Genomic DNA, 24,332 nt, shown 5'->3' with positions numbered 1-24,332 from the left:
GACTTTCTGTCTACTTTTTCTATCACGTTATTGAGAAGGGAGGTTGTAGGACTCTCCAAGTAGAATTGTGATTTGTCTATTTCTTATACTTCTATCCATTAGTGTTTTATGTATTTTGAAGCTCTTGCTAGTAAATGCATCCCAGTAAGGACTGTTCTGTCCTCATAATAAATTGACCTCTTTGTCATTATGAAATGCTTCTTTATCCATAGTAATATTTTTTGCCCTGAAATCTACTTCATCTGATACTTACATAGCAACTCGAGATTTCTTTTGACAAATTTTAGGAATGTAACTCTTTCTTCATCCATTTATAATACCATCTGTACCTTCCTTACAGGTCTTGCTGGTTTTTGTTGTTGTTAATCCTCACCCCAGGGTATTTTTCCCATTGATTTTTAGAGAGTGGAAGAGTGGGAGAGAGGAGAGAGGAACATCAATGTGAGAGAGACAGGGCGACTGGTTGCCTCCCAAAAGGGGCTAGGTAGGGATCAAACCTGCAACCCACGTATGTGCCCTTACCCTTGACTGGGAATCGAACCCATGACCCTTCATGCTCATGCAGGAGCTCTAACCACTGAGCAACACCAGCCAGGGCCAGGTCTTGCTTTTTTATCAAATCTGACAATCTCTACCTTTTAAATAAAATGTTTAAATTATAGATATGATTAAGTATATTTGCTTTCTACTGGCTTCATCAAAACTCAAAACATAGGGTCTTCAAGACAGTTAAAAGAATGAAACGCAAGCCTTAGATTGATAGAAAAAAAGCATACATCTAATAAAGAATTTATATCCAGAATATATAAAGAACTCTCAAAACTCAAAAACAACAAGCAATTCAATTTAAAGATGGACAAAGATTTACAGACACTTCACCAAAGAAAATATCAATGAAAGTATAGTAACAAGCACATGAGAAGATGTTCAACATTAATTAAAAAGGTAAACACTCAAGAAAAAAATCTTTAGTCAACTGTACTCAGTAACACCAAAGTGCTTGCCAAAATCAGTGAATGAGCAGCTCCACAATGGTCACAAAACTTAGCATTTTTACTTTTTCTTATTTACTAATCTGATGAGTATTAAATGATTTCACTGTAATTTTGACTAATGAATTTTAAAATCTTTTCATGTTTACGGACATACATATCTCCCTAATTTCTCCTCCTTCCTCAAACTTTTCTTCTTCCACCTTGCATGTGTGCAGAGTATATTCCTTTTGCACTCGAAATCTGTCTCCACTCTCCTCTGTCTTATTATGTGCTTACATAAGCTAACTTTTATGGATTATGTATTAAAGGGTTCCCTCGCCCTCTAGATTTTGGTGAGTTCAGCCTATAGAAAGAATCAGTTGTAAGTCAGATAGACGGTGGAAGAAAAGTGACAATGGGTATTTCTACCTGTCTCACTACCAAAATACTCTTCTACAACTACATTACTCTCTTCTAGTTCTAGTGTCCATTCCCTCCCCTTGTTTCCTTAGGGTTTAGAGGTAGTAAAGTCTCTCCACTCTTGATAGCCTTGCAAGTACCCTATCCTTTCCTTGTAGTCCTCCTTGAACTAGATCAGACTGTTGTCTGTTGTCTACAGTCCCTTTATTAAACTCAAGTCAATCACACCAGTTAAATGTGCCACCTATTTCCTATAAGAATGCTGTTTGATATAAAGTGTGTGATTAAAACCCATTGGTGGCCCCACAGAAATTACAATATAAAAAGAGTAGCTAGGGAGTCAATATGAGAGAACAAGGATTTTGGAACCAGAAAGAGAAAGACAAAAGTCTGAATCCTTGTCCCACCACTTACTCACTACTATTGGGCTACATAAGCCACTCCCCCTCTTGCATGCCTGCCTCATTTGAGGCTTTAAAAAAAAGGCAGTATCGGAGGTGGGGAGAGATCAACCAAAGAATTTATATGCATATATACATAACCCATAGACACAGACAATAGTGCGGTGGAGGCCTTGGGTAGGGAGTGGGTTCAGGGTAGAAGGGGTCAATGGGGAAAAAAAGGGACATCTGTAATATTCTGAATAAAAAAAAAAAAAGGGCAGTATCCACTTTCTTAGTGCCCATGCAGTTAAGGGTGACAATGTAAGCCATGGTCTAGCCAATAACATGTAAAGATAAATGGAGGTGGGGAGGCATATGCTTCTGGAAAAGATTTTCTCACAAAGCTTAGAGAAGCATTTTCTGAGTATAGTCACAATTTCACAACCAAGAGGCAACAATGCTAAGGACAAAACCCAATACCCTGAGAAGAGCAGAGAAGAAAAGCAGAAAGACACAAAAAGTCTAGGTCCTTAACAGTATCATTCAGCCTCTAAACCAAACTTGGAATTGCCTGCCTCTAATACTTGTTATGTGATTCCCCGCCAGCGTGGCTCAGTGGTTGAGCATTGGCCTATAAACCAGGAGGTCATGGTTCGATTCCAGGTCAAGGCACATGCCCGAGTTTCCAGCTGAATCTCCAGTAGGGGGTGTGCAGGAGGCAGCTGACAAATGATTCATCATTGATGCTTCTCTCTACATTCTTCTCTCTGAAATCAGTAAGTTATTTAAAAATAAAGACTTATTATGTGAGATAATCAAATGTCTTCATTGACTGAGCTGGTGGTGCTACTCAAAGTGTTGTCTCCAGAGTGTTAGTGTCACTACACCCTGGAGTTGGTAGAATTACAAATTTTTAGAACCTACCCAAGACCTTCTGAAACAAACTCTCAGGGGATAGGGCTCAAGAATGTATATTCAGAAGTTCTCAAAGTGATTTTTTAAAAGGGGGAAACATAGAGGATTGATGGATAGACCAGGTTGATAAGATTTTTTTGTCCCTTTTCCAAAGCTGAGAATTAACTGGACCCACAAGTTGGAATCTGACATGAGGCTTTATTATCTCCTTGCCTGGGGTAGTGGTCATATTATTATCTGGACAAGAAATCTTTCAAGGTCAATTATTCAGCTGCTCCCTGTTGAGCTAAATCAGTTATTATTTCCCAAGAAAGGCAGACTGACCAGATTGATGGGTTTGTAAGAGAAGTGTCCTTGTATCTGTGTACATCTATCTCAATCTATTTATCTCTTATCTATCCTCATGTCTGTGTATGTGTCTCTTTTTTCTCTTTGCCTCTAGTTTTCACTTGGTGGGCTCATGACTATTAGTTAAGTGTGCCCATGTACATGTGTATATGTCTATGTGTGTGAGATCCTATGTGTGTGAGATCACCTATGGTGATCACATCAAACTTGGGAATAAAACTTATCCAAAATAGGAAAACAGTGCCCACCTTATTTCTTTTTTTTTTTTTTTTATCCTCATCCAAGGATATTTTTTCCATTGCTTTTCAGAGAGAGTGGAAGGGGGGCAAAGAGAGAGAGAGAAAGATCGATGTGAGAGACACATCGATTGGTTTCCTCCCCCACATGTCCCAAGGGGACAGGGATTGAGCCTACAACCAAACTATGTGCCCTTGGCAGGAATCGAGCCCGAGACCCTTCAGTCCGCGGGCCAATGCTCTAACCACTGAGCAAAACTACCTAGGGCCCTATTTTTTTTAAACAACTCACTTGTTTTGCCTTCTCGTTTTTTTTAATTCCCATCTGCTCTGTCCCCTCCCCTTTGGCAACCATCAGCTTGTTCTCTATATCTTTGGGTCTGTTTCTGTTTTGTTTATTCACTTACTTTGTTTTTATAGATTCCACATATAAGTGAAGTCATACAGTATTTGTCTTTCTCTGTCTGACTTATTTCATTTAGCATAATACCCCGTAGGTATATCTATATTGTCACAAATGGCAAGATTTCTTTCTCTTTTATTGCTAAATAATATTATTCCATTGTATATATTTACTACATCATCTTTATCCATTCATCTACTCTAGGTTGCTTCCACATCTTGGCTATTACTAGTAATGCTGCAACGAACATAGGGGTGCATATACATTTATGATTTAGTGTTGTTTTCTTCAGATAAACACCCAAAAGTAGAATTGTTGGGTCATACACAACTATTTTTAATTTTTAAGGTATCTCCATACTGTTTTCCATAGTAGCTGTAGTGATTTACAATCCCAACAACAGTGTATGAGGATTCCTTTTCTCCACATCACCAGTACTTGTTATTTACTGATTTATTGATGATAGCCATTCTGACAGGTGTGAGATGATATCTCATTGTTGTTGTTTTTTTGGTTTGTTTGTTTTTATTAATTTCAGAGTAGAAGGGAGAGGGAGAACGAGACAGAAACATCAGTGATGAGAGTCATTTATCAGCTGCCTCCTGCATGCCCCCTGCTGGAAATCGAGCCAGCAGCACAGGCATGTGCCCTGACAGGGAATGGAACTGTGGTCTCCTGGATCATAGGTCGATGCTCAATTGCTGAGCCAAGCTGGCAGGGCCTCGCTGTTGTTTTTATTTGCATTTCCCTGATGATTAGTGATGTTGAACATTTTCATGTCTGTTGGCCACCTCTATGTGCTTTTGGAAAAAATGTCTGTTCAAGTCCTCTGCCCATTATTTAATTGGATTGCTTGAATTTTGGTGTTAAGTTGTATGAGTTCCTTATTTATTTTGAGTATTAACCCCTTATGGATGTGTCATTTGCAAATATCCTCTCCCATTCAGTAGGCTGTCTTTTCCTTTTGTTAATGGTTTCCTTCACTTCCAAAAAACTTTTTAGTTTGATGTAGTCCCACTTGTTTCTTTTTTTCTTTCCCTCACTTGAGAAAATATATTCAGCCCTGGTTAGGTAGTTCAGTTGCTTGGAGCATCATCCCAATGCACCAGGGTTATGGATTCAATCCCCAGTAAACACACATGAAGGAATCAAACAATGAATGCATAAATAAGTGGAACAACAAATTGATGATTCTCTCTCTTTCCCTTCCTCTAAAATCAATTTTAAAAAAAGAAAATATATCCAAAAAGACATTTCGAAGAGCAATGTCAAAGATTTTACTGATTACATTTTCATCTAGAAGTTTTATGAGTTCAGGTCTAACATTTAAGTCTTTAATCCATTTTGAGGTTTGTTTTTTTAATATGTTTCTACCGATTTTTTAGAGAGAGGAAAGGAAAGAGAGAGGGAGGGAGAGATAGAAACATCGATCAGCTGCCTCCTGCATGCCACTTACTGGAGACTGAGTCCACAACCAGGGCATGTGCCCTGACTAGGAACTGAACCAGCAACCTCTTGGTGCATGAGTGGAAGCTCAACCACTCAGCCATAGCAGCCACGCGAGTTTACTTTTATATATGGTGTAAGAAAGTGGTCCAATTGCTTTTTTTTTTTTTTTTAATATATCTTTATTGATTTCAGAGAGAGGAAGGGAGAGAGAGAGTCGTCATTGATCAGCTGCCTCCTGCACACCCCCGACTGGGGATCGAACCCGCAACCCGGGCATGTGCCCTGACCAGGAATTGAACCCCGATCTCCTGGATCTTAGGTCGACGCTCAACCGCTGAGCCATGCCCGGCCAGGCCAATTTCTTTTTTTTTTAACCCTCACCCAAGAATATTTTTTCCACTGCTTTTCAGAGTGAGTGGAAGGGAGGAGAGAGAGAGAAACATCAACACGAGAGAGACACATCAAGTAGTTGCCTCCCACTCATGCCCCAACTGGGGCAGAACCTGCAAATGAGTTCCTTTCCCTTGGCAGGACTCGAACTTGGGACCCTTCAGTCCGCTGGCTGATGCTCCAACCACTGCACCAAACAGGCCAAGGCCAGTTTCCTTTTTTCACACGTATCTGTCGAGCATTGCCAGCACTACTTATTGAAATTGTCTTTACCCCACTGTATATCCTTGCCTCCAAATAAGAGATTAACCAAATAACCCAATTATTGTAGATTAATTAACCAAATAAGTAACAATTTATTTCAGGGCACTATATTCTATTTCATTGATCTACATATGTTTTTATGCCATTACCATACTATTTTGATTATTGTAGCTTTGTAGTATAGTTTGATACCAGGAAGCATGATACCTCCCACTTTGTTCTTTTATAAGATTTCTTTGGCCATTTGGGGTCTTTTGTGGTTACATACAATTTTAGGATTAGTAGTTCTGATTCTGAGAAGAATGCCATTGGTATTTTAATAGGGATTGCATTGAATCTATATATTACTTTAGATCCGGGGTGGGAATGTATGGCCCATGAAATCAGTTGGTCTGGCCCTGCCAAAGAGAAGCAGTTCCAGTCGTAACATTAGGGGTGAATTAATTAAATGTTTGACCAAATACAGCAGGCTAATTTTTAAGTTGATAATTTTGTATGGCCCGTGAATGATGTTATAAAATCCAAATGCCCTTTGGCAGAAAAAGGTTCTCCACCCTTGCTTTATTATTTTTTGTTATTATTTTTTAATCCTCACCCGAGGGTACTTTTTTCCATTGCTTTTTCAGAGAAAGTGGGAGGGAGAGAGAGAGAGAAACACAAATGGGAAAAAGACACATTGATTGGCTGCCTCCTGCATGAGCCCCAACTATGACCGGGGATGGAGCCTGCAACCAAGGAATGTGACCTTGGCCGAAATCTAACCCAGGACCCTTCCGTCTGTGGGCCGACACTCTAACCATTTAGGCAAACCAGCCAGGGCCCCCACCCCTGCTTTAGACAGTAAGGACATTTTGCCCTGGCTGGTGTGGCTCAGTGGTTAAAGCATCGGTCCTCACACTGAAGGATCATGGGTTTGATTCCCAGTCAAAGGCACATACCTGGGTTGCAGGTTCCATCTCTGGCCCCCGTCAAGAGCGGGCCCATGTGGTAGGCAACCAATCTATGTCTCTCTCTCACATCGATGTTTCTCTCTCTCTCTCTCTCTCTCTCTCTCTCTCTCTCTCTCCCCCTCCCGACCTTCCACTCTCTAAAAATCAAGAGATAGTAAGGATATTTTAACAATATTAATTCTTCCAAATCAATGAGCAAGCTATATCCTTCCATTTATTTGTATCTTGTTCAATTTCTTTCTTCAATCTTAGTTTTCAGAATACAAGTTAAATTTATTCCTAGGTATTTTACACTTTCGAATGTAACTGTACATGAGATTGTTTTCTTCTTCTGATCATTCATTATTGGTGTGTAGAAACACAACAGTTTTCTCTATATTGATTCTGTATCCTGCAACTTTACTGAAATCATTTAATTCTAATAGTTTTCTAGTGGAATCTTTAGGGTTTTCTATATATGGTATCACGTCATCTGCAAATGACAGTTTTACTTCTTCGTTTCCAATTTAGATGCCTTTTATTTCTTTGTATTGTCTGACTGCTGTGGATTTCCACTACTGTGTTGACTATAAGTGGTAAGAGTGGCCATCCTTGTTGTGTTCCTGATATCAGAGGAAAAGGCTTTCAGCTTTTCACCACTGAGTATGATAGTCGCTACGGATTTGCCACATGTGGCCTTTATCATATAGAGATGTTCCGTCTAGATCAGCTTTGTTGAGCATTTTTACCAAAAAAGGATGCTGAATTCTGTAAAATGCTTTTTCTCCATCTATTGAGATGATCATATAGTTTTTATCCTTTATTTATTTTGTTAATATGATGTATTACACTCATTGATTTATGAATGTTGAGCCATCCTTACATTCCTGAGATGAATTCCTTTTGGTGACAGTGTATAATCCTTTTAATGCATTACTGAATCCAGTTTGCTAATATTTTGTTGAAAATTTTTGCATTTATAGTCATCAAGGATATTAGCCTGTAAGTTTTCCTTTTTTTGTATTGTCTTTATCTGGTTTTGGTATCAAGGTAATATATTGGTTTCATAAAATGAGTTTGGAAGCATTGCTTCCTCTTCGATTTTTTTAAACAGTTTAAGAATAAGTGATTTTGTTTAGGCTAAAGTTTGAGAATTATTGGCCACTGTTAGATATTTCATTGCATACAGCTGAAATCACTCATAATTCATGTAACAATGTAAACAACCTACTTAAATATATGAGCCTGTTACTACCTCAACATTTCTGTGCAGATTCTGCAAGACATGTAAAATGACTAGTGCAGTATTCTAAAATTTGGTCCTTATTTTTTATATTAAGTAGAGATGACTTCATATAACACAATTTTACACACACAGATACGCATTCTGTACTCGATACTCAAATCTCAAATCCTGACATATGGTTAGTAAGTCAAATCACATTTGGAAAAAAAAAAAAAGGCACTTACCTCAAAGTCACACTCTTCTCCCACAGCATATTTGGTCATGATCTCCAACCAAGCAGAATCTACTAACTTCTCTAACGAGGCTGTGTTATGGTGAACCATTTCCAGAACAAGTTTCTCATACCAGGCAGGAAACTCTTCCTTTAAACTAAACAAATATGTTATTAATTACCAAGAAAATGCAGAAAAACCTATCCAGAGCTTTAATTCAGGTCAATTAAACATTTCTTTAACAAATATATGCAAGGCACTGGGAATACAAAGATTACAAACCATGTGGTACACAAGAAAAAGAAAGAACTACAATTATCTTTGTCAGACTGACCTATCCAGATTAATTTTCTCATATCTAAAGTGAAAATAATAGGCAAATCATTAGTAAGGCTGGTCTTTTTCCCATTAGTTTGTTTTTGCAGTAGACTTCCCTTTTTAGGTGTAAATTACTTATTCATAGCCTTTTCCCATCTTTTTAGTTAGGACACCATAACACTTGTATTACATCTCAATTAATACGCTTTCATATGCATTCATTCATTTGGTTCTCATAACACCGTATGAGGTATCTAGAACTTTCATTTTATGAACAAGAAAAATAAATCAGGAAGAGTTAACATGTTAGAACCACAACTTGAACTCCAAAATCTTTGCAAAGTAAAACAATGACGTACCACTTTTCACTTATTAAACTAGCAAAAAAGAATTTTAATTATCATACCCAATATGAGCAAGTGAATAGTGCAAAGTAACATATACTGCCAATAGCCTGTATTTCAACTCTTTTAAAAAGCAGTTGACAACAATTATCAAAACCATCATATGTACACAAAGATATTCATTGCTGGATTCTTAATGGTAGCAGGAAATAGGAAGCAACCTTAATGGGTAGTCGTTAGACTGCAATTCTGACCAATATTTAATATTTGTGCTGTGGGTGAAGGGGAGGATTAGACATGAGAACATTCATGCAAATGCAAGTATGAGGTTTATTTTCATATTACAATATTCTCAATCACTCTCTGTGCTGTTCATAACTACAAATGTTTCACCAATTGACCTCTAGACTTAAAATCTCTTATCATACTCCCTTATAAGAATCTACCATGTTTTCTGCTATTCCCTAGTCACAATCAGTAAGACTGGTCTCCCTGCCTTTGTTAAGGCTGTTACCTTTGTCCTCTCCCCACTGTCCTCCTTCAGTTTAATCATCCAAGATGTCCTCAGACTTCCTCATTTTCATGAGACCTTTCACGTTCCCTATAAATTCACTCTCCATTACACCTACCAGACACTTGACTTAAAATTTCATTGTCTATGGTTATTTCTGAGAAGATGGACAATGTTCAGATTCTTTTACTAAATCTGTATTATTTATATTCTTATAACAAGTATGCATTTCTTTTATAATCAGAAAAAAAAAGATTTCTACTTTAAGTAAAAATTGTAAAACCTGTCTTTTTCAGTAATTTCTCCCACCACCCCTATATTATGTTAGTTATCAAATCACATAAAACATTCCCCAAAAAATGTTCTTTAGAACTTCCCTCTGATGTAATCAGTTCCAAGGTCAAATAAGTTTGAAACCCACAAGATTAAACCAAGCTAAAGTTTCTTTACTATAGGTCTTCTGAAAAATCTTTAATACACTAATGTGTATTATGATTTTTCAAGAACATAGTATGTAGTGGTTTCCAAAGTTATGGCAAAAAAAAACAACCCTTTTCAGGAAGAATTAGAGAATCTTATTCTTTCTATTCCCAATAATACCAAAATTCCCTACCTGAATGGACACTATCCTAGCTAGCCTCTGCCTCTTCCTTCTCTAATTGATCCTAAACACTGCTTCCAGATTAATCTTCTCAAAGCCCAACTTCAATCATCCAAACTATCATATGTACCTCTCCTGTTCAAAATTACTGCTGTCCTCATACTATTCACTGAATTAAATACAAATGCCTCATCTCATCTTCTATGATTTGGCACAAACTATGCTTCAAATGTCACTGTCTTCATAAAGTTCCATGAAGTTTTCCCTAACAACCCCAAGTTAGTCTTTTTGTCCCAAAAACACATGCAGAGAATAGTATTATCTCTATTTGCAAAGAGTAAACAGTGTGTGCTTATATAGTGCAGAGGATTGTGGCTAGGTACTGCAACCAATTCGAGAATAAGTAAAATATGAGAGCTGCTGTCCTCAAGTTTACACGCTACTAAAGGAGGCAGCAACAACCCATGGGCCAAATCCAGTCTGCTACCAGTTTTTGTAAATAAAATTTTATTAGAATAGTCATTCCCATTCATTTATGTATTATTATCTATGGCTGTTTTCACTGTACAACCTCAGAATTAAATAGTTGAGACAAATACCATATGGCCCACAAACCCTAAAATATTTATTAACTAGCACTTTACAGAAAAGGGTGGCCAATCCCTGGTCTAGTGCACTAAAAAAGGCATATACATAAGTAACAATAATCAAGAACAGAATGATATAAGTGACCAAGCAAAGAAAAAACAGGGACCAGGTTAACTTGACTGATTATTAGTCAGTCTTGGAGCCATAACTAGAACCCAGACCCCAACTAAATCTAGTGTTTTGTGTGTGACACCAGCAAAAGAGCAGAATTATATGCTCTCTGCTTATCCCCTATCAGAAGAAGTCAATGAGAAGTCCACAGGAAAAGCTTCTATTCCAAATTCCCAAAAGATAATTTATCATCCCTAGTTTCTCCTTATCTTTTGCATGTTCCTACTACCCAAATTCTAAGTGTTTTCTTTGAGAGAATACCCAGACAACTAGGCACTCTGAATATAGACAGGATTTTTTAAGACTCCTCATTCAGCCCTGGCCAGTGTGGCTCAGTTGGTTGAGCATTGTCCCAAAAGGTCACCAGTTCAATTCCCAGTCAGGGCACATGCCAGGGTTGTGGGCTCTATTCCCTGGAGGGGGCATGTAGGAGGCAGCCAACTGATGTCTCTCTCCCCCCTCCCTTCCTCTTTCTTTAAAATTAGTAAGAACATATATTTTTTAAAAATACTCCTCACTCAAATACCTCACTTAGATAAATGATCTTCAAACTGTGTATTTATTTTTGGTAGCTGCTGTAAATACTATTTTAAATTTCAAATGACCACAACATTTTTAAAAACTTTCTGCTTGTTTGCTGCTTCCATATTACTTCTAGATCACATTCTTTTCTGTTGCTTAGAACCACATTTTCAAAATATTTACAAAGTAAAAGTACAGAGCAAGAACATTCAAAAGCCTGGTAAATACCTAAATAAGTATACACACAACTACATATTCCACATACTTGGTTACTAGCAAAATTCCACTAGGAAAGGGCACTTAGACACTAACACAGTATACTAATGTATTCCAATTTATGCCCCATAATTTTTAATACAAACATTGCTTTAGTTACTAACCCCCCTTTCCTAATAATGTGAAGATAGTGCTAGAAAAGCAATGTTTATATTACTTACAGTTCAGCAACTTCCTGTTCCTCCTCCCAGGCCTCCTTGTGTGTTAGCTGACTGCTTCCGGTACTCTTACATGTCCAAATTCGCTCACTGTACCTTTCCAAGCGGGCTTCATACTCTCTGTTAACAGTGGCTCAGGAAAACAATATTCAAGCAACAGAGACAACTAATCCATATCCATAAAATACGTATCATACATAGAAAAAAAACCTATAGTATTCCCTCTTTATGATGTATATACTGAGAAGATAAAATTGAAGTTAGTTTCCAACTGGCAAATCCAAACAAAATGATTAAGATTAAAGTATGATCAGAATGGTTTGTCGTGTTTTACAAATAAAACTAATAAATACTTTAGTACAAATGTGATTTCTTCAATTCACCCAAGCTTCATTTCACAAGACTCAAACAGTACTAAAAATTCTAAGAGCCCAGCCAGATGTGGCTCAGCAGTTGAGCATTGACCTAGGATCCAGGAGATTGTGGTTCGATTCCCGGTCAGGGCACATGCCCAGGTTGTGGGCTCGATCCCCAGAGGGGGGCATTCAGGGGGCAGTTGATCAATGACTCTCTCATTATTGATGTTTCTATCTCTCTCTCCCCCTCCCTCTCTCTGACGTCAATAAAGATATAGTTACGAAAATTAAGAACTAAAAAACATAAAAACCAGGAGTCAGACTTCTATATAGTTATATAAACCCAATCACTGAAAATTTATAAAAATTTATATAGTCCCCTTTAGCTGCAGTTTTGCTCTCCAGTTACAGTTACCCAAACACAGTTTGAAAATATTATGTGGAAAATTCCAGAAATAATTAATTTGTTTTAAATCTTGCACCATCCCACTCCATGAATCAATGCTTTGTCCAGCGTATTCAGGCTGTATATGCTACCAGTGCATTAGTCACTACTAAGCCAGCTCTGTTATCAGATGGACCATCATGGTTATCTCTGTGCTTGTGTTCAAGTAACTCATTTTACTTAATAATGGCCCCAAAACACAAGAGTAGTGTTGCTGGCAATTCAGATATGCCAAAAAGAAGTCTTAAACTTTATAACAGGTATGTATATATAGGAAAAAATATATATAGGGTTCAGTGCTGTTTCAGTATTTCAGTACTACAGATAGGGTGAACTACAGTATAGAGAGAAAAGGCAATAGCATGGCTTCTATTATCATAACTATTATGTTATCATAACTAACATGATGGATTTGCTTTTGTTTGCCTGTTTGTACTGGGGGAGGGGAGGTAAAATAGACAATCAGTAAGTGGATTTATTTAAACATACAAAAGTTTAATGTTTTAGTAGTTATTTAGCAGCACTGAAGAAATTCACGAGAAATCAGACAGAATGAAAACGATATTAGCAAATATATCCTAAAGAGAAAACACTGTCCTGGCCAGTGTCGCTCAGTGGTTGTAACAAATCCCATACACCAAAAGGTTTCGGGTTTGATTCCTGTTCAGAGCATGTACGGAGAGGCAGCCGATCAATGTTTCTCTCTCTCTCCCTTCCCTTCTCTCTAAAATCAATAAGCATGTCTTTGGGTGAGGATTAGGAAATAAAAAGAACATTAGGTTTTTTTTAATTAGTTATTTTAAAAAGAATAATATACCCAGTCATTTCTCCTTGATCTAGACCCATATAGTCAACAACATACTGGTAATGCCTAAATGCCTCAGTAATAACCTCAAACCCAACTTTTTCTAAACTAAATTCTTATTACCCCACCTCATCCTTCCAAATATTCTACTTAACAGATATTTCCAGTCTTACTTAATGGCTGCAGTACCCAAGTCAGAAATCAGGGAATCATCCTTTCTTCAGTCCTCAACTGTAACTACTTACATATATACTTCTCAAGTCAGTCCTTTCTCTCCAATAGCAAACAGAGCCACTAACTAAATCCAGCCTCTGATCCTCACTTCTCACCCAGCCAAAACATTTTAATTGGCCACAATGGTAATCTTCTTCTCTGGTGCTTTGTGATTCCTACCCTAAAATCTTTTTTTCTCAATCTTGTTTGTTTTAAACCCATTTCTTCTCCTGATTACTTTAAAAATCTCATTTGCGCCCAGCCGGTGTGGCTCAGTTGTTGGTTGGGCATCATCCCAAGCACCAGGAGGTTGAGGGTTTGATTCCCAGTCAGGGCACATGCCCAGGTTTCAGGCTCAATCCCCAGTAGGGGACGTGCAAAGAAGCAGCCAATCGATGTTTCTCTCTCCCTCTCCCTGCCATTCTGAAATCAATTAAAAAAAAAACAAAAAACATGTATTTTTTAAAAATCTCATTTGCCCTCAGGCCCCCCGAAATGCAAATGTGTTCTCACACTCAGAAGCAATCCTCTGACTTGCACAGTACTGAAAAATCACTCCGTGAAACAAGATTTAGTTGAGGTTTATTTTGTGATTATTATTTTAAGGAAAAAGGGGAAACTTTTTTCAAACAATATATTTAAATACCAAATATTTATTGATTTATGGTTTTTCAAACAAAAGTCCCTTCTACCCTGATACATATCTTTCCCACTCTCCTTTGAAAATCACTGCTCTGGCCAGGTAGCTCAGTTGGTTAAGAACATGGTCCCGCTACCGCAAGGTGGAGGATTCCATCCATCAGGGCACATACAAGAATCAATCAATAATTGCATAAATAAGTGGAACAATATATCATTGTTTCTCTCTCCCTTCCTCTCTCTACAGAAAACCAATCAATAAATAAAAATTTGTCCTGGCCTGTGTGATTCAGCAGTTCACTGAAGGGTTGGGGATTCAATTCCCAGTCAAGGGCACAATACCTGGGTTGCAGGTCTGATCCCGGCCTCGGTGGGTCGGGACCGTGGGGGAGGCAACCAATAGATGTGTCTCTCTCACACCGATATTTCTCTCTCTCTCTCTCTCTCTCTCTCTCACTCCCTCCCTCCCTCCTTTCCACTCTCTGAAAAGCAACGGAAAAAATATCCTAGGGTGAGAATTAACAAATAAATAAATTTTTTTTTTTTTTAAATGAAAATCATGGCTATCAGTATAGCAATCTTAGTTAGGGTACCCTCATCCACTTCCATTACTTCAATTACAATCTAGACACTAATGTCTATAACCAGCTCAGTCTCTGCTCTCTGAAATGCAGGCCCATACACAAACACGATCTCCATTTGGATATCCACAGCAACTGAATATAAGGACATTCAAACTAAACATTTCACTTCCTATCCCCTCCCCGCCATTCCCAGCCAAAAAAGAAGAAACACTAAAACACTTGCTCCTCTTCCAGGATTCTCTGTATCACCTTCCTAACCAAGTGACAACCAAAATACTATCCTTGACTCCTCCCCAAACAATCACCAAATCCTGTCCAATCTACCTATTTTTTTTAATGTTTTTTTATTTTAGAGGGAGAGGGAGAGGGAGAAAGAAACACTAATGTAAGAGATACATCAACTGGCTGCCTCCCGTTGAACCCAAACCTGGACACGTGCCCTGACTGGGAATCAAACAGGTGACCTTTTGGTGCATGGGACAAGGCTCAACCAACTGAGCCACACCAGCCAGGGCTACCTAATTTATTTGAGATCCATCTATTGTACTTCTCTCAAGGACTAGTAAATTTATTCAGACCACCACTACCTATTGGCTAGATTATCTAATGACCACTTCACTACTCTAGTAGCAAATCCATTCTCACTACTGCAGCCACAGTGATCTTCCTAGCCTAAGTGCCTGCTTCTTTCCTATTCAAATTTTTCAACAGCCTCCGCTAAATTTAAGGCAACATCCAAACTCCTCAACCTATCTTACAAGAACCGGTGTGATGCAACCCTTTTCTGTATCTCACCACTAAGCAACTCCATTTCCAGTCCCATTTCTTCATTCCAGCCATAAGAAACTTTCCTTTTTTTTTTAAATCCTCACCCAAGGATATTTTTTCCATTGATTCTTAGAGTGGAAGGGAGGGGGAGAGAGAGAAAGAGAAACACAAACATTGACACTCAGGGAGAGACACATCTATTGGCTGCCCCTTGCAGGAGTCCCAACAGGCCAAATTTGCAACCTAGGTACATGCCCTTGACCTGCAATCGAACCTGACACCTTGCAGTCCAAAGGCCGATGCTCTAACCACTGAGCCAAACAGGCCAGGGCTCCATTTTTTTATATCAATAAATTTTCAAATTCACAAACTCTTCAAATAACATAGTGCTCTATTCTTCATCTAACTAAATTCTAATCACCCTTTAGATCTCAACTTAAAAGTAACTCTCCCCAGGAAACATCTCCTGAAATCCTGAAATATGGTAGATTGTACTCTTTCTAAATATTCACCTGCCTTCCATAAGAGAATTCTATTATCTCCAACCACAGCCATGTGGCTTGCAATGCCTCAGGTGAAGAAAAATATCACCTCCTGAGAGATGTTGGGCTTGGCCATATGACCTGCTTTGACCAACAGATGTGATAGATGCCACCTCCAGAAAGAAGCTTAAAAAGCCATCATGGTTTCCTCTAGCTGTTTCTGCCACTAGAAAAGCACATTGCACACTGGGACCACTCCTTCAGCTTGGGTCTTGAAATAAGAAAAATGTATCTCTCCTCTTTTTCACCCATTTTCCTTCATTTCAAATGTGACCATGAGAAAAATTTTAATTCCATGTGGCTCACATTATATTTCTATCAGACAACACTATAAACGTAAGGTTTATATCTAGGAATGAATGCCTTCTGACAGTAACACAAAATTTTTAATTGATTAGCCATCAAAATTAGATTAATTTCAAAAGTCTAAAACTGAAAGGCCCTGGCTGGGCAGCTCAGCTGGTTAGAGTATCATCCCAATACCCCAAAGCTGCAGGTTCAATCCCCCGTAAGGGCACATACAAGAATCAACCAGTGAATGCATAAATAAGTGGAGCAAATCAATGTTTTTCTCTACCCCCCCGCTCTCTAAAATCAATTTTTTTAAAAAGTCTAAAACTGAAATTCCTGCAACAACCCCTATCACTGAGTATTTTTAAGTTTATGTTATTTTGTTCTGGTTATTACTCTGACTTATGTTAAAAGAAAGCAAGAGGGGAAAAAATGACAAAGGAGAAAAAGCCAACTAGAAGGATATTGAGTCAGCTGCCTCCAAATCCTATTTCAGATTTTAGGTTACCAAAATAAGTCACTCACTCTCAAATAACCACTCAGAGCAAATGCCAATTGAGGTTTTTGTTCCAGCTACTGCTGCACATATAATTGCAGAGAAAATGTCAAAGTAGTTCTCCAAAGGTTGTGTAAGCTATAAATGATAAGATATTTTCAAGTTCTAGACTATCTCATTATGCATCTACTTTTTCATGAGTTAAAGGCTACCTCTCCCTACCACAATATGCTGCTTTTTTGTTCTCTTTAGCCTTGTAAGGTTTGTTTGTATCAATAAAGTACTTGATAACCCAGAAAAGTATGGAGGTTAAATAAGCACGACTATAACCCTAAGAGTTCTAAGTGAAATGACAAAGTGCCAAGTCAAGATTTGCTTTTTATCCTATTTTTTTTCTTTGGACCAGTTTGTCATTCATTTAAAAATAACACATTTATGTTTCTCTCCCTCTGCCCCACCTTTCCCCCTTCCCTTCCACTCTCTCTAAAAATCAATGGAAAACATATCCTTGAGTGAGGATTAACCAAAAAGTAAAAAATAAAAAAATAACTCTAGCCCTGGCCAGTGTGGCTCAGTTAGTTGGAGTGTCCATTGCCCCACACACCAAAAGGTGGCAGGTTCAATTCCTGGTTTCAGGAGACAACAGATCGATGTTTCTTTCTTTCCTTCCTCTTTTCCTCCCTCCCTCTAAGATCAATTTAAAAAATAAGTAATAAATAACTCTAATGTGGTATAACTTGTTATTTTAAAGAAATTATAAAAATCAACATAAGAGCCCAGTATTCCACTGTCCAATAAAATCCTGTCATGTAACTCCAATTCTTTTTTTTTTAAATATATCTTTACTGATTTCAGAGAGAGGAAAGGAGAAAGAGAGAGAGAGATAGAAACATCAATGATGAGAGAGTCAGTGATCGGCTGCCTCCTACACACCCCCGACTGGGGATCTAGCTGGCAACCCAGGCATGTGCCCTGACTAGGAATCGAACCCTGATCGCCTAGATCCTAGGTCGACACTCAATCGCTGGGCTTGTAACTCCAACTCTTAAAACATGCTCTAGTCATGTTTTTCTAAACAAATCAAGTTATTGTGGCCATATTCTAATAGGCCTTCCTCATTACACCAAGTAAGAGTTCTCATATACTGATAAAGCAAAAAATGAATAACCAGTTTCTAGGCTTTAGAAACTAGGAACTAGGATAGTTAAAGCAATACAATAAAAATATTAATGTACAACAAGCTGCTTGTAAGTTCAGTTCCTCCTTAAAACCCACCTTGACTTAAATAGTCAGTATAACATACTATTGTCAAATAATAGCATCAAGAATTGATTCTGCCCGGCCGGGCATGGCTCAGCAGTTGAGCATCGACCTAGGATCCGGGGGATCGGGGTTCGATTCCTGGTCAGGGCACATGCCTGGGTTGCGGGCTGCAGCCGATCAATGACTCTCTCATCATTGATGTTTCTCACTCTCTCTCTCCCTCTCCCTTCCTCTCTCTGAAATCAATAAAGATATATTTTTTTAAAAAACAAAAAAAGAATGTAGGCGCTTGTATAACAAAAGAAAAATAAAACAACAAAAAATCTAAAAAAAAAAAAAAGAATTGATTCTGATAGACCCTGGCTACCAGTAGCTCAGTTTGTAAAGCATCATACCCATTCACCAAAGTTGCTGGTTCAATCCCTGGTCAGGGCACATACAAGAATCAAATTAAATGGTGATGGAGAGAGACATGATTTGAGGTGGTGAACACACAATACAATATACAAATGATGTATTACAGAATTGCATACCTTAAATCTATATAATTTATTAACCAATATAACCCCAATAAACTTCACACAAAAATAGAAAATTAAAAAGGAAAAAAAAAAAATCAACCAATGAGTGCATGAATGGGTGGAGCAACAAATCAATGTCTTTCTCCCTCTCTCTCTAAAATTAATCAATAAATTAATTTAAAAAATGTATTCTGATAAAGAATTTTTCCAACTAAGATCTACTGTCCTGCTTGTAGTACTACCCTAGGGAGTAATGTAGCACAGATTCGAAGACAGAGTACAATAAACATAACCATCAATATGTAATACCCAGTCATTAAATGTGTGCATCATTCACAACTATCACTGTAAGTTTAATGAAGATGTACAATAATGCTTTTAAGAAGATACCAACACTCACAGCTTTAAGTCAATAAAACATCATATAAATTTGTTATAAAACATATGCATAATCAAAAGGTAGCACTTAGAAGAAAACTTAAGTATCAAATCCTATTAAAAACATAATTATAAATATAAATTAAGAACTGAAAGTAACAGTATTTTAAATGCAGCTGTTACACAACCACATACTTGTTCTCCTCTATGAAATCCCTAATAGCCTAATAAAGAAATATGCCAACCTGCTAACCACACAATTGTTCAAAAACCATCCTAATGTGCTTCTACTTGTAGACATTCCCAAGTGGGCAATTTCCCCCCAATATGTAACACAATTTAAGAATCCCTTTGTTAAAAGGGTTCTACAAATACTGGTATGGGAATTTTTTTAAATAAAGATTTTTATTAAACGTGTATCACTTTAAAAGTTTCAGGCTTCAGAATTCAACTGTCATCATTACGAGGAACTCTTCATATATATCATTATATTTCAATGACTTCAGTAAATGATATGAAAAAGCCTGCGCTGCCAGTTCTAAATTAGCTAGCTACAACCACTTTTACCTGGCTCAGTACCTACTACAGACTTAGAACTTGTCTCTTCTCTATCACGTTTCTTATTATACTCTTTCAGAATCAGACCTGAAAAATTAACATCTGATAATATTAGTGTAACCATCAACTGCTCAAAAGATGACATCTGAATGACATCTGAAAAGATATGACAGATTCCAAGAAATTTTTTACCTGACCAATGTTTTGAATGTTATTTTTTTAAAAGTAGGGCACCTTTAGAATGTTATATTTAGTATAGCTAGATTACTTCTCCAAAGCAATCTGAAAGCCCTAACAGGACAAGAAAACAAACCAGATTATCACCTCCCACCCCTTCTTTAAATGGACCTTATCTTATACCACAAACTGACACAAAAGTGTACTAACATCATTAAATGGAAGTAGCATTCCATGACTTAGGTACAGGGATGAGGTAGGAAAAGCACTGGATTCTACTCCTGACTCTCATCATTCACAGTGTGTGTCAACCTCAATTCTCCGGGACCACCTGGCAAAGCAGGCAGGAGAACCTGAACATCTCCAAGACCCATTCAGCTCCAAGATGCTAGTTATATTTCAAGAGCTTTCCTACAGCATGGACTCACTTTCCAGGTCTCTATATGTAAACACCCAATAGCCACAAACTGCACTCCAACAAGAATGAGATTATCCAATAAAGCATTACATTAGCCCTGGCTGGGTGGCTCAGTCGGTTGGAGCATTGTCCCACACACCAAAAGGTTGCAGGTTCATATCCAGGTCAAGGCACATACCTAGGTTGCAGTTAACCCCCGGTGTGGGCAGTTACAGGAGGCAACCATCACAGGAGGCAAGATCGATGTTTCTGTTTCTTTCTTTCTCCCCCCCTCCCCGCTCCCCAAAAATCAATAAAAACATATCCTTGGGTGAAGATTAAAAAAAAGTATTAAAGGGATGACCCAAAAGAAATGAAATCAAATTATGTCCCTCACACGGGCATTTCCTCCTCTGTACAAAAGCAAGCAGAAAACTACAAGAAATTAAGTCCTTCCAAAGGGAAAGGGCTGACAAAACTAAATCCATTAGCCTTCACTCTTGAAGCCTTCTGTACATTAAAGAAAGCTTGATTCAAAAATCTTTTTTTTACACGTGTCAAAAAGGACTCAACTGGCATCCATAAAAATACAAGTAAAAGTACAACTTTTAACCAAAAGACTAAACCTGTGCAAGAAATAATGATTAGAGAGGATGCTTAGTATATAAAACATCAGCCTCCTGCTCCTAAGTTACAAAACAAAAACTTTAAGTATGTCTTGCTATCTGTTCTTAATTTTGCTTGAAAACAAACACCAATCTCCTAAATCGTCAAAATTCCAAACCTGTGCCTGCCTAAAGAAGGCATTAGCTCCTCCAAGGTAACTTTTTTCCTTCCTTTTCCTCTACATCTGGAACTTTATTCTTCGTTTTGTGCCTCACGGTCCTGTCACCAGCCTAAAGTCCGCTCCCGAAGAGAAAAACACAAGTGCCCCCGCAGAGATTGGGGTAAAACGCAGTCGAGACTTGTTCAAGCCGGATCACGAGGCCACGCGGGTACAATTTCCAAAACTTCAAGTTGAAGATTTAGTTTAAAAAGAAAAAAGAGGCAAAGGAAACCCCGCTCCCTGTGGTGCTTGGGTATAAAGCCAACCTAAGGGGGTGTGGTGGTGGGGGTCGCTCCTCGACAGCAAGGCCCGAAGACAAAGTACGGAGCAGGGGAATGGATGGAGGGCGCGGGGCTCCGTAGCGCCCTGAACCGGGCGGGTCCTCATCCCCGCCGCCCGCTTCCCCCACCCAGAACCGCGGGCTCGGGCTCAGGGTGTAGGCCCGTAGGCGTCTGCACGCTGACAGCTGCCACCAGCGAGGGGCTGAGAGGCCCCCGGCCCGGCGAGCCCCCGACCCACCCCAACCCACCCCACGGGCAGCAAGGCCGACGCGGCTAGAAAAGGATACTCCCGGGTACGGAAGGCCTCCTGAGTGTGCGCGATAGTGAAGAGCGGCTCCTCGCCGGGAAGCGGCTTCACCAGCGGGAAGGGCTTGCGGCCCAGGAGCGGCGCCATCGCGCTAGTGGTGGTAGTGCTGGTGGCGGTGGTGGCGGCGGTGGCGGCGGCAGCCGCTGCAGCGCTGCAGCAGAGAAGACCGCTGCTGCTCCGCGAGCCCGCGGCGTAACACTAGGCCCCGCGGTCCGGAGCGAGCGCCTGGCTCCCGGGAGTAGAGTGGGGGAGGGGAGGGGTGAGAGGGCGGCGCGAACTCAGCTCCCTCACTGGTGGCGGTGCCGCGCGAAAGCCATGGAACTGGACGCAAGGACGCAGAATTCCTACGCACACCGCTGCGCAGCCTGGCAGCCTCCAGCTAACCTTCGATACCGGTCCCCACGTTCGGCAGTCACGACTCCTCAGCTGCACAGGAGGAAATTATTGAAAAATGGCGGGAGATTCCCCTCCTCCCCCCCCGCCCGGCCAGGATACACACGAACTTGCTCCCCTGTGGCGCCCGGTAGCGAATGCTCCAATAGGCGGAGAGCTGGTCAGCGCTCACAGTCTATTGGCTCAGAGTAACTGCCGCTCTGCGCTTGAGTCCCGCCCCCTTCCCCGACTGCGTAGTTGGGTTGCAGCGCACTAGAGGGCAGTATGAAAAGGTGAAAGGTCACGTTATGTAAGCGCCGGTGACAGGCATGCGGGCCTCCAGCGGTGGAGTTGAAAGTGGGGGATAGCGAAGAACCGAAAAGTCGGGAATTCCAGGAGGTCAGACAAGAAAAGCCCCCTAACACATACAGACACTGCGCCATCTGTCACCGACGGCGACACCGACATCCGGGCACCACTGTCCGTGTGGTGCGCCGGAGGGGGGGTGGGGAAGGGGAGCGCGCGGCCAGGGGCTTTGTCTTTCCACTTGTGCTCCGCCCCCTTCTTAAAGGCGCCGCTCTCGGCCACGCCCGGAGAGACGCCGGTGGAGCGGATGGGAGGAGGGGTTGGCGGGAAATTACCCCAAGACCTTGCCCAAGCAGAAGTTCTACTAAAGGACAACTTGAGCCCCAGTCTTGCTCACCCCGAAGTTTACTGCTGGATGAGAGTGTAGTTGAGATCTAGATATTAGTATGGTGCTTCTTTCTATGGGCTTGATGGAAAAGATAATATGGGAGCTTCTTGGAAAAATACATTAAAGGACATACCTATTAAAAAGACATGCATTCCTTAAAATTGTATTCACTAGCACCTACAATGTTCAGGGCCCTGTGTTGGGTGCTATAAGGAAAAAAAATACGACAGACTTCCCTGAAAAAAGAGATAAATAATCAGAGTTCTATGTGATGACTGCTGACCAAAGTGCATAGTAAGAAATCAGCAATAACTGCCTGGAGAGTGAGGACATTTGAGCTGCTTCTCTAAGCAGACTATACCCACATATTCCAAAATCTGTTTGGCTATTCAATGCAATCAGAAACACATAATTTTCTCCCTATTAAATTGTCTCCCTTGGTTCAAAGATCTTCACTGGCCCCAGAACATCCTTCCCAACCTGTTCAACAGGGCTAGACTAGTAGGTGTCCGTGAATGCAGCATGCCAATACCAGATCTTTTCTCCTTTTCTTCTCACCTTGAGGTATATCCCCAGTTAAAAAGTAAGTTCTAGATCAGACCAGATGCCACTTCTATGAAGCCACCTCTGATCACCTAACAGAGAAGGGAGGTCGTCTTCCTTCAATAGCCATTCCTTCTAAGAGGATTAGGAGAAACTTTCTCAGGGGATATGGCACTTGAGTTGATTGTGAAAAGATAAGTAACACTTGACTAGGCAGTGAAATGAGACACAAACGTTGTAGGCAGAGGGAACGGCAGGGCAGACTTGGTAAATTCAGGACATGTGCCTAAAACATAGGGGATTTTTGGTTTTTTTATCCTCACCCAAGGATATTTTTTCCATTGCTTTTTCAGAAAGAGTGGAAGGGAGAGAGAGAAATATCAATGTGAGAGAGACACATGATTTGTTTCCTCACACACTCACCCTGACTGGGGGCAGGGATGGAGCCTGCAACCAAGGTACATGCCCTGGGTCACAATCAAACGCAGGACCCTTCAGTCCATGGGCCAGCATTCTAACCACCGAACAAAAACAGCTAGGGCAAACATAGGGGTTTTAAGGCAGAAAATATCAAGAAATGGGAGTGGCAAAAGAAGTGATCCCCCTGGCCACAGCATGTGATGGTTGGAGTAACCACTTAGGAGAGAACTGCAGTAGTTTATGGCAGTGATAGCAAGGGCCTCAAATGTAAAAAGATCAGTGGAGATAGGCAGACAGATTTGAGGGGCATAGAGTAGATGACTAATGGGATAGCCATTTGAAGGACTAGATACCTAACAGCTAACTACACACAGAGTAAAGACTCCTAAAACACTAAGAAAAAACAAAATTAAAAAAGTTTTAGGAAAAATTTGATATTTCAAAAACAGCATCTAATTGCCCATAAGAATGAGCACCACAATCATTTTAGCACTTAGGCCAGATATGGGCTGGAATACAGCCCTGATGTTGGTAGAGATCTAGAATGGGAGAATCAGTAATGAGCTCAGTTTTAGCCATAAAAACCGGAAACACACTGGAGAGCCATCCAGAACACAGTTGGAAATTGTGAAGCCGGAAGTGGAAGCTAGAGGTGTAGTTTTATAAGGATGGTTTATCAACTAGAACCCAAAATGAGTTAATAAGGGTCTCCCCAAATGAACAACAGTGCTTACCTTGGAAAGGTAGGATTATGGTTGGTTTTCTTTTTTTTCTTTTTCCAATTCATTTTCTACAGTG

General features: G+C 39.8%; 1 protein-coding gene across 1 annotated transcript in view; it reads right to left on the bottom strand.

Moving 5' to 3' along the window:
* BAZ1B (bromodomain adjacent to zinc finger domain 1B) overlaps nucleotides 1–22,018 on the bottom strand; it is a 76,883-nt gene extending 54,865 nt beyond the window's left edge. Inside the window, exons 1-3 of the mRNA XM_081133797.1 lie at nucleotides 21,486–22,018; nucleotides 11,662–11,778; nucleotides 8,182–8,326 (exon numbers count right to left, since the gene is read on the bottom strand). Of these exons, the coding sequence (XP_080989923.1) occupies nucleotides 8,182–8,326; nucleotides 11,662–11,778; nucleotides 21,486–21,592 (369 nt within the window). The 5' untranslated portion in view covers nucleotides 21,593–22,018. The remainder of the gene's footprint in view (nucleotides 1–8,181; nucleotides 8,327–11,661; nucleotides 11,779–21,485) is intronic.
* Between the last annotated feature and the right edge of the window lie 2,314 nt (nucleotides 22,019–24,332).

The sequence above is a fragment of the Miniopterus schreibersii genome (assembly GCF_964146895.1).
Source record: "Miniopterus schreibersii genome assembly, chromosome: 3".
Classification (NCBI taxonomy): Eukaryota; Metazoa; Chordata; class Mammalia; order Chiroptera; family Miniopteridae; genus Miniopterus; species Miniopterus schreibersii.
This window is presented reverse-complemented; position numbering and strand designations above follow the sequence as displayed.